Source organism: Pongo abelii, chromosome 12 (genome assembly GCF_028885655.2).
Source record: "Pongo abelii isolate AG06213 chromosome 12, NHGRI_mPonAbe1-v2.0_pri, whole genome shotgun sequence".
Classification (NCBI taxonomy): domain Eukaryota; kingdom Metazoa; phylum Chordata; class Mammalia; order Primates; family Hominidae; genus Pongo; species Pongo abelii.
This window is the reverse complement of record NC_071997.2, coordinates 64,181,600-64,192,835: the sequence shown is the minus strand read 5'-3', so window position 1 is coordinate 64,192,835 and position 11,236 is coordinate 64,181,600. Positions and strand designations below refer to the sequence as shown.

Sequence of the window (11,236 nt, the reverse complement as noted above, 5' to 3'; positions counted from 1 at the left end):
CTTAGGCTTAACAAACCTTTACTCCTGGGATGTTTTAACAAGTCACGGAACCCATTCTAACTAGTGCACATCTGGCAATACAGGTGTTCTGGATATAAAACATCCCCAACTTATCTGACCCAGGGATGTCATTTGCTGGAGCATCTCAAGTGCCTATTACAGTGATGGACATGTAGTAGGGACTGTAAAGTTGAATAAATGAAAGCAAAGTTACCAAATAAATGTAATCTCAAATGCCAATTTTACCTTTTAAAAATACTGAATAGCATTTATTATAAAATCACAACCTGCATAAACAGGGTATCACATTAACTGATTATTTATTGGGTAAACACTAAGAGCTAGGTAATACTCTGGACAACTGGGTTGGGGCTATCAGTGAACAAGAGACAAATACTACCCTTTTGGAGCTTTCATTCATTTTATTCAGTAGTCAGGGAATACAAAATACATAAGTAAACTGTGTCAGAAAAGGATAAATGCCATCGAAGAAGGAAAAATATAGAGGACGAAAGGAGAGCCAGGTATATCTGTATTTTTTTAATAGGGTAGCCAGGACAGTTCCTTTTGAGCTAGGCTGTAACTGAACAAACACCTGAAGGCATTAGCTATGAGATATTGGGAGGGGAAAGGGGCAAAAAGGGACTGATAGCGCAAGGGCCTAAGAGACACAAACCCAAGACTCCAGGTACCACAGGAGGCTAACATGGCTGGAGTAGAGAGAGGGGTAGTAGTAGGGGAAGTCATGGTGGGAGGTGATGGGAGAGTACTACAGGAATTTGTAGGTTTTTATAGAGATTAAATGTCACTTTACCAGACTGTTTTTAAGAATTTAAAAGACTGAGAGGAAAAAAAATTCTCATAGCTATGGAAAGCCATCAAAGACCACTGAATACATTCAAGCAAGTTTCAAATATTTTATTTTCTTATTCATACAGTATGAAGTTTTCTAAAGATCCCACAACATGACGTATCATGCAGAAGAAAAACTAAACATTCAACATAAACCATCCCCTCCCCTACCCACCCCCACACACAAACTAAAAAAAAAAAAAAAAAAAAGAAAAAGAAAAAACCCTCATTCCCCAGTAAGGAAATAATGTTTACACTATTTTTCTGTAACGCCAGCCAAGATATGCACAAGCAAGAGAAATAGAAAGCATTTGCTAAAATATTTGTAACAAATACTTATGTACAAAAAATTCACAAAAGACTAGTTCCCCCTTGAAGCAGAGCACATGGCAGTTGACACTGGAACAGTTCAAACCACTGGCTGGGATTATAAGCCATGCCACTGATCCAGAGGAAGAAGTTACATGTAGTGGAGATTTTCAGTCTGAACATTAACATTTCCAAAGTTTGGCAACATTATCTTTTAAAATTATGCAAATTATGTAAACAAGAGGTACATTTTAAATTGATCTACATGCAAAACTCCATGTCATGCAAGGACACCAAGCACCGGGATTTTTCTCTCACAGACAGAGCCCATGATGTGCAGCACTCAGTTGAAGGAACAGCGATGGCAGGCAGGTGTGCTCAATTTCAGACTGATTCACCTTGATTCAACCTGCCCTTTTCCACTGATTTTAAAACCAGTTTTTATAGAGAAACTCTAAAGGGAAAGACTACTGTCATACAAAGCTAACCAAAATGTTTTTCTTCCAGCCAATAGTACCTTTGCAGAAATGGGAAGGGATAAGATCAAATGGTAGAACATGATACACTACTTTTATATCACACAAATTTATTAAGTTATCCATTACCAATTATATGGGCAAATCAAGAAAAAAACCATTATGCATGCTCTATCCCTCGTGGTAAAGAAATTTAAGTGGTATAAATTTGGATACAATTTTGCTCTTCTGTGGCATATAGATTAGCAAGATTTCTCACACTTAAACCACAAATATATGTGGGTGTTTAGATACATACATGCATATTAAATATCACCAGTTTTTTAGATTAGCTGCAAGTCTTTTGAAACGAAGGGAATTCATGATTCAAACACAAGTTTAATGACAAATTATTTACCCATGTAATCAAACAAATGGATATCCCTTATAAGTAGTTACATGATCACTTCAGGTATTCTTCAGTAAGTGATACATACAATAAATCATGATTGCCTCAGACAGCTTCTGGCCTTTATGTATAAAATCACAACTAGCACTTACGTTACTGAGGGACATTTAATAAATGCAATGGCTCCTAGTTACAAAGTAACAGAATGAACCAGCTATAAGCACTGTGCAGTTACTATATGAACACAAGAACTAGCTCTTGGCAGTAGCAATGAACTAGACTTTCTCCTCAAGCAGAGGTGTATTAAAAGCTGCTCAGCAATGAGAAGTAGTCCCTGGATATATTCATAAGTATAAATAAAGTTACAGACTCCTTTGTTACAAAAATGTAATTAAGGTAAATAATAGGACGTTAACAAATGCTTTGTCAATCTCTCAAAGGAGAAAGCACAGGAAAAGGAAAATAGCTGGCCTAACACCCGGCTCAAATTGTACAGTCTTCTATCTATATATAAAACTGTGTGAAATAAAAGTAAGGATGTTTTATGTTCTGCTTGGCACTTTTGTACTCTATTGTTTTGTTTCTGAATCAAGTATATTAAATTAAAGCCAACCTACTACATATATAGAAAGCTACATATATCTATATATAAATATTTACATATGTATATATAGATACTTTCTTGTTATAAAAGATGAAGAAAAATAAATTAAAAAGCCAACCCCTTCCCTTTCTCCACCACATTGATATGCTCTTTTCATGTTGCTGTCCTTCAGACTTTAAAGTGCTACACTGAGTTATTGAGAGAATTACAGTTCAATAACACTTAGTTGGCTTCATGAGGCTCATGTTGGAAAATGTGGCTTCACAGAGAAAAATACTTCCATTTAAATACACAGAGAGCATTGCTGGACGTCTTGAGCAGATCTTCAGAGATGGAGAAGAAAGCAAAAGTGTTGGGTGGTACTCTCTGGTAAGAGTCACACATCTACCACCATCTTTTTGTGGATATCTAGGCCACCTACAACCTGCAACAGACAGGAACAAATCAAGCTTCACAGTGTCTGAGAAACTCATTTGTGGTCTAACTACTTCATCAAATTACAATTTTAAAAAATATTACTAGGGGGCTGGGCGTGGTGGCTTACACCTGTAATCCTAGCACTTTGGAAGGCTGAGGCAGGTGGATCACAAAGTCAGGAGATCGAGACCATCCTGGCTAACACGGTGAAACCTCGTCTCTACTAAAAAAAATACAAAATATCAGCCAGGTGTGGTGGCATGTGCCTCTAGTCCCAGCTACTGGGCAGGCTGATGCAGGAGAACTGCTTGAACCCGAGAGGTGGAGGCTGCAGTGAGCCAATATCACGCCACTGCACTCCAGACTGGGCGACAGAGCGAGACTCCATCTCAAAAAAAAAAAAAAATTACTTTAGCTATATTCAGAAGGTGAATTTAAAGACACACAAAAAACCAAAACAACAAAACTTGAGTGACCTCCAGTTAGAATTTTCATGGTTTCTTTCTCCTAGGATAACAGGCATTACTTTTTGGGTGTTCTTGTACAAGGGCCAGATAGTAAATATTTTAAGTTTTGTAGGCTACATGTAGTTTCTTTCACATTTTCTTTTCTTTTTTTTTTTTTTTCAAAACAACACTTCAGGTAAAAACGATTCTTAGTTCAAAGACAGACATAAACAGGCCATGGGCAGGATCTGGTTTGCTCTGTAGTTTGTTGGCCCCTACTTCAGTAGTTTAATATTACACGATAACCAGATATTATGACAAAAACTGTCCTCACAATCAAATATGCACGTCACTCTCAGTCTGTTCTAGACAATTTAAAAAGTACCAAGTGAATAAACATTTCTGCATATTATTTTTCTGTAGAGTCAAATACATGTAGGTATACACATCTCAGTGAATACTGACATGGTAATGTATAAGTGTAGTATCTGTATCATTTGGGGGGAATGTTTTATTACATTTAATCTACATAAAGAGAATGCATAGGTCATAAATGTCCACAGTTTGATGAATTTTCACAAAGTGAACACCCAATAACCAGCACCCAGATCTTCCAGTCACCAGACATCTCCCCTCCTCCCACCCAACACACACACACACACACACACAAGACCCTACTAGCTACTATTTTCTGTTTCTGTACATTTTATAAAGGGAATCTCTTTCGTGTCTGGCTTCTCTCAACTTTACACTTGTGAGATTAATCCATGTTGTTACGTATACTTGTATCTGTATTATTTTAAAATTCAAACTAAAAAAATAGTCCCTTTATTTGAAAAGTAAAGCATAAAGTGCCAACGAATTCTACAACTCCTGCTGTGGAAAAAAAACGCAGTTTGTCATCCTGCCCTCATTCTCTATTTGCTTTTATGCAGTGGCAATAATTTAAAGTTTTCAGCTGACTTGCACTATTTACCTCCAGGTCTCTAAGATTTTTAGCTTTCACATACTTCTCTTCCCCCTATCTCCTACCCTACACACTTCACAAACTCTGTACCATTCCAATGGCTTTATTTTCATCAGAAATTCAGCATTTTTCAGCCAGGTGCGGTGGCTCACGCCTGTAATCCCAGCACTTTGGGAGGCTGAGGTGGGCAGATCACTTGAGGTCAGGAATTCAAGACCGGCCTGACCAACATGGTGAAACCAGGTCTCTAATACTTAAAAAAAAAAAAAAAAAAAAAAAAAAAAAGATTAGCCGGCATGACTCCAGCCTGGGCAACAAACTGAGGCAACACTCCCTCTCAGAAAAAAAAAAAAAAAAAAAATCTGCATTTTTCATTGTTATAACTATACAATACAGATAAACAGAACTATGTATTATGATTACTTCTTCTTTCCTGCACATTTGTTTGGTACACAGTTAATTCCTTTGCTGGATGGTCTATGTAATTATAATTCAACCCCTAACTTTTGTTCTAAATACACTCAACTAAAAATATTATGTAATTCTATCAATTTTATTGTCTTGAAAGCACTCTTTGAGCCTTCCAACCTGTTGCACTCTAGACTTTTTGTCTCCAGGTCTGTCATCTCTGGGACTCTTCATCATACTGGGGATCCTCCCTCTCATGCTGGACCCTCTGCTTCCTGGATCCTACACTCTCTACTTTTTTGATTTACGACCTTATTGCAGTGGCAGCACATCCTCCAGTAGTTTCCAAAATGAGAAGGCCTTACATACCTAAAAGTGTCTACTACCATTTGAGTTTATAGAGAATTTTAAGTTGGAAATAACTGTCCCTCAGAATTGCAAAGGCAAAATGCTCCATGTTCTTGTGGGTTTCCCACACTGCTACTAAGAAATCTGGTGCCATTATGACTCTTGGTTGTTTATATGAAGCCCTTCTCCCAGCACTCCACCCTACCACCCCAGCTCTTTGGAAATCTGCAGAACCAGTTATTTGTTCCCACTGTCTCAAAATTTCACGACAGTGTGCCCAGGTCCAGATTATTTTTACAGACTATGCTGGATGCTCCATAAGCCCTCTCAGAAAACATATTATTTTTGGCTTTGGAGTATTTTCTTGATTCATTTTTCATGATTTATTTCCCTCCATTTTCCTTCTGGAATCCTGGCATTCGGGTGTTACAACTCCGAAAATAGGTATGTAAAATTACATTCCCAAGAGCTCTTTTATATATTATCCAACTTTTGTTTCAAAAATTCAATATACAATATCCCCGAGGATAATGACAGGTTTCGGTTTTCCTTTTAAAGTTTTTACACTGGTCTTGTCTAATCTGTTTGTTTTCAACTTATTTTTTTGGACCTGGTTTCATCTTTATATTCCATACATAGAGGTTTCCTTCAGTGTTTGGTGAGATCCTTGGCTTTGCTTCTGTAGAAAGGGCACTGGAACTCTGGGTGAATGATGGGGCTGTTGAGTGAGAGCTATATTTTGCGTGATCTGGTAGCACCATTTCTTTGGGGAGATAAGATTTCCTAAAGAGGGCTCTTTCCCATCTCTTACCTAGACAGTGTAAGTCCAGCTGCTGGGGGTCAGGAAGTCAGGTACAGAAGAAGGGCACAGATGCCAATATGCAAATATGCTTACTGTCACTTAGTTCCCCAACACATATACCCCATCTCTGCCTCATGTTTCCCAGCCTAGAGACTCTCCCCAATCTCTTGATAGGGTGCAGGAGAGATAGCTGTCCAGGGGAACAGAGTAGGGAAGGCGATCTTGTGTGTTCCAATTCCTTCTTAAAACAGATTTTAACCAATCTTTCTGTTTTTAGCCTCACTTTCATCCTCACTTCCAGTTGCTTGTGCCACCAATTTCTGAGCCTTTCATGGATTCTCCATTATAACCCAGCTTGTTTCTCAGATTTCCAAGCTGATAAAGCTTAGAATCATTCTGCTAGATTAGTTAACCATTCAACTTTCTAAACGTTCTAAATTACCAAATTTAGATGCTGTCTCTTCTCTGCTCTTTATTTTTGTCCTTGTGAGTTCATAACCCTTTCTTTTTAATTCATTGCATTTTATTGGAGTTTGGGGAGGAGGTAAAAATAAATTATACATGGGTTCAATACACCAACTTTAAGCCTGTCACTAATCATTTGTAAGAATTATTTGTATACATTAAGTACTCTGAAAATTTTAAAGTACATATATAGTATGCAATCTTTTAAAATAACTTCCAATCTTTCACTGTTACAGCTTCAGAAGTCAACATAAAAAAGAACTCAATGAAGCCAAAGTTACAAGCGCTTGATCAATGTTTAGAAAAGTTGGTTTTAAAAACACTACGAACATTTTTCTCCACTCGTAAACTATGCCCCTTAAAAATACAAGCAAAAGGCAACTGATTACAAATACTGGTAGCCAGACACAGTGGCTCGTGCCTGTAATCCCAATGCTTTGGAAGGCTGAAATGGGACAATCGCTTGAAGCTAGGAGCTGGAGACCAGCCTGGGCAACATAGCGAGACCCCTGTCTACAAAAACTTAAAAACAGGCCGGGTGCAGTGGCTCACGCCTATAATCCCAGCACTTTGGGAGGCCAAGGCAGGCAGATCACAAGGTCAGAAGATCAAGACCATCCTGGCCAACATGGTGAAACTCCGTCTCTATTAAAAATACAAAAATTAGCTGGGCGTGGTGGCGTGTGCCTGTAATCCCAGCTACTCAGGAGGCTGAGGCAGGAGAATCACTCAAACCAGGGAGTTAGAGGTTGCAGTGAGCCAAGACTGTGCCATTTCACTCCAGCCTGGCGACAGAGTGAGACTCCGTTTCAAAAAAAAAAAGAAAGAAAACTTAAAAATAAACTAAAATAAATATTGGAAAATAAATTCGAAATTTAGCTTATGTCTTCAATATAGATAACAGCATTATTTCTATATATAAAAGATATATTTTAATTTCCTTCCACTGATAAGTGATATACTTATTACATTTTGTATTTGCTAAATGCAAGTAGTCTTCATTTATATATATTTATACATTATATTTATATTGTATTTATTTATATTTATATTATTTATAATTTACATATTATATATGTAAAATATACATAAGATATATATGATATATAATATATATTATATATTATATATTTATTATATATCTCTCTCTTTCTCTCTCCCCCCTCTTCCAATACCATTGAAGCCAAGAATTTTCCATTTATTTTATTCCCCTAAGGCTTAGAATTTCTCTTCTTTCCTTCTTTTGAAAACTGGCTGCTATTTATGATGGCACGACCAGCCTGGTCTCATGTCACACTCAACCATATGCTAGTTCACAGTGATCCTTGGCAATGGTGAAGGAGGTGAAACGGAAGGGACAGAAAAGGCTTGCGGTAGCGCCCCCTGGGAGTAGTTCAGTGTCTTAAAAGTCTCAAACCCATCTAACTCTTCCAAAAAGATGCAGTCTATTCTTTACAGTGCCACCCCACTTTTTGAAAACAAAATTAAAAGATGGTTTTTGCTTAAGGATAATATGAACTTCTACTTAAAGGTCAAAGTAGCTACACTTCACTTCTTGCATAACACACAACTATCAAAATCACTTGTTTTTCCTTATATGATTTACATTTAAAAATAAAGAGGAGGAAGAAAACCTTTCTATGGAAGCATCCAATCATTACTGACAGAAAAATTTCAAACTTTTTTATCTTTGCCTCTACTCTGGATGCTCTAGTTTTCTCTAGTATCTCTAGCTTGCAGTTTAAAATCCTTGTAACACATCAAAAAGCCTACTCTCTATGTTTTTAGGGCATAAGTAGAGAAGAGAAGCTAAGTCGTTGTGGTTGTGCTTCTGTTCAGAAGCAATGAGTGATTAAATGAATCTTAAGAGTATAACCTAGTTGTAATTTGAGAGGCTACCAACAATAAGTAAAGTAGTCTCCTTGTGGCATTTGATCAGAGGATCACTGAGAATGTTAATTCTTGAGAATAATAATTGTTAATTAATAATTACAACGAAGAACACATTTCAAAACAATATGGGCAATTAGGAAAAATCAAATATTTAAGTTTTTAGGACAAAATATGGAAATTCTCTATTAAGTGGTTTTTAAAATATGTTGCTGAAACATAACTAATGGAAGAACCAGCTCTTTTGTACTTACAGCACAGAATTCTTCAAAGGATATTCTTCCATCTCCATCCTTATCTGCATTTATTATGGTTTTGTCTACAATTTGCTGTAACTGTGTATCTTTCAGATTGTTCCCCACCATCATCTTCAATACCTGGAAGAGTTCCCCATTGGAAATATAGCCATCTTTATCCATGTCATAGATACGGAAAGCAACTAAAAAAAGGGAAGGAAAATCAATTCCAATTACAAAGCAATCATAAGTAAATGCTTTCAGTAAGACAAAAAATAGTAAACTGACAAACATCAAAATTATGACTATAAGGATGTCTCCTTCCTTAAAATAGAGTTGTCCTTAGGCACAGTTTAACATAGTTGGTTAAAAGTATGGGCTTTTGAGATTGCCTAGGCAGATTTAGTGGAGCTTAGAGTAAGTTAACTATCCCTGCTAAGCTTCAGTTTCTGCACAGAAAAAACTGGATATAGTAACAACTCCAACCTCCTCGGTTCTTCAGAACATTTCTTCCCACTTTCACTAAAAAAATCTCTTCTCTAAATTACATATGTAGTTTACATGGCTGTTTTCAGTAGAAAGAAACTGTTTTCCTTCTATCCAACTAAAAGCAGCAATAACACATTATTCAAATATAGTAGTTGCAAATGTCCTAAAAAGATTTTCACCAGAATGTAAAATTTCAGTTATGTCTAAGGATCTGGAATAAAAGACATCTTTTTCATTATTTTAAAAAGCATTCTATAATAAAGTATGAAATGATGGTAGTGTAAGGGAATGAAGTCAGTGAAGAAAAATACTTACACCTCAACTTCTGCTCCTTATCTCCTTTGACACTGAACTGAGAGACGCCCTCAATGAATTCTGAATAAGAGTTAAAAATGTTCACAAATCAGAACTTCCAATTTTTTACACAAAAAACCTATTTACCTTACATACCCACAAAAGGATATTTCCTTGCTGCAAAACCAAACTACTACTAGCAAACGTTTAAAAATAAAATTGCCAAATTTGAAACCTCAACAAACAAGGTCTCTCTGTATTTTTTTTATTTGAACTTGGAGTTCTCTAAGGTCAATCAATTTGAACAAACATTTGTTAAGTGCAAGATAAAAGAACACTCAAAACATATTCTTTAAGTTGTTTAACTCTTTCCTCTTAGAATATGACTGTAACAAGGGGCTTTAAAAAAAAAACCACTATAAATTGTTCTGACACACACAAAAAAAACTTTAGACTTCTGTTTCAAAATTGTGAATCACTTAAATATGCTGTTAGAAGTTTCATGACAAATGACCATTTTTCTTCACTGCCTGATAAGCACTGAAGTATAATCAGTTTTATATCCCTCCACTTATAATTCTGTTCTCCAAACTAAAATAAAATCTATTGACAAATCCCTTTGTGAAATGTTTACTTACTTGTTAAAACAAACAAAAAAAAACTGGCTTGGCGCGGTGGCTCATGCCTGTAATCCCAGCATTTTGGGAGGTTGCAGCACGTGGATCACTTGAGGTCAGGAGTTCGAGACCACACCCTGGCCAACATGGTGAAATCTCGTCTTTACTAAAAATACAAAAATTAGCCAGGTGTGGTGGCACACGCCTGTAATCCCAGCTACTCAGGAGGCTGAGACAGGAGAATTGCTTGAACCCAGGAGGCAGAGGCTGCAGTGAGCCAAGATTATACCACCGCATTCCAGCCTGGGCAAAAGAACGAGACTCCATCTCAAAAAAATAAAAAATAAAAAAAAGGAATTGCAGCTTCTAATGTATATAAGAATATACAGTATTGCCCTAAAGTGAGATTAATTTTCTAAAAAGAAAGGAAATACTGAGTCTCCCCTGCTTTTTGGTAGATTATCCTAAAGAACGACTTAATCATTTATGAACCACAAAGTAAAAGGTCCTAGTTCATTAAGGTGCATATGCCACAGATGCTGAGGTTTTAACGTAATCTATTATTCTAAGGTCACAGGAATATAAACACTTTTTTGTTTTTTTTTTTACACAGAGCTGTAAGAATACAAATAGGTTATCTAACTTGTGATTATAAAAAATAACTACTTTCTTACCTTTAAAGTCTACTTCTCCATTCCCATCTGTGTCGAATATATCTATTACTCGCTGTACTAAAGGATTCTGTTGTAACTCAGGCAGAGACATGAACTCTTCCACACTCAAAGAACCAGAATTGTCCAAATCAAGCTTCTTAAATCTCTTTCCTAGCCTTTTAATTTCATCCGCATCAACTAAAAGCAAACAAAAAAGGTAGCAAGAATTTTTTTAAAATGTTCCCAAATCCTTTCTAATGGGCAGTAGCAAGATTTTGAAAAATTTTGTAATAGTTATAGGGGGGAAAAAATCCAACAGTTATCCAATAGTTTAATTTCCAATTTGATAAAAAGAGGTTATAATGTTAACTAATTTATTCTAATAGAGTAAGTACAACAAAAATACTTGTATTTGGTTACCTTTCTGTTTGTTTGCACCTGCCATTACATACATCTGCTGTATGCTGAGTCTCAAGATATTCCAGGCCTGATAATGCTAAGCTGATCATGGAGGTCACAAAAGATTATTTCAGGACTGACAATGCTAAGCTGATCACGGAGGTTCTACCAGACAG

General features: G+C 36.4%; 1 protein-coding gene across 1 annotated transcript in view; it reads right to left on the bottom strand.

Moving 5' to 3' along the window:
- Positions 1-893: 893 nt before the first annotated feature.
- Positions 894-11,236, bottom strand: part of PPP3R1 (protein phosphatase 3 regulatory subunit B, alpha) — a 73,231-nt gene continuing 62,888 nt past the window's right edge. The window contains exons 3-6 of the mRNA XM_009237235.4: positions 10,683-10,859; positions 9,413-9,472; positions 8,627-8,811; positions 894-3,053 (exon numbers count right to left, since the gene is read on the bottom strand). Of these exons, the coding sequence (XP_009235510.1) occupies positions 3,006-3,053; positions 8,627-8,811; positions 9,413-9,472; positions 10,683-10,859 (470 nt within the window). The 3' untranslated portion in view covers positions 894-3,005. The remainder of the gene's footprint in view (positions 3,054-8,626; positions 8,812-9,412; positions 9,473-10,682; positions 10,860-11,236) is intronic.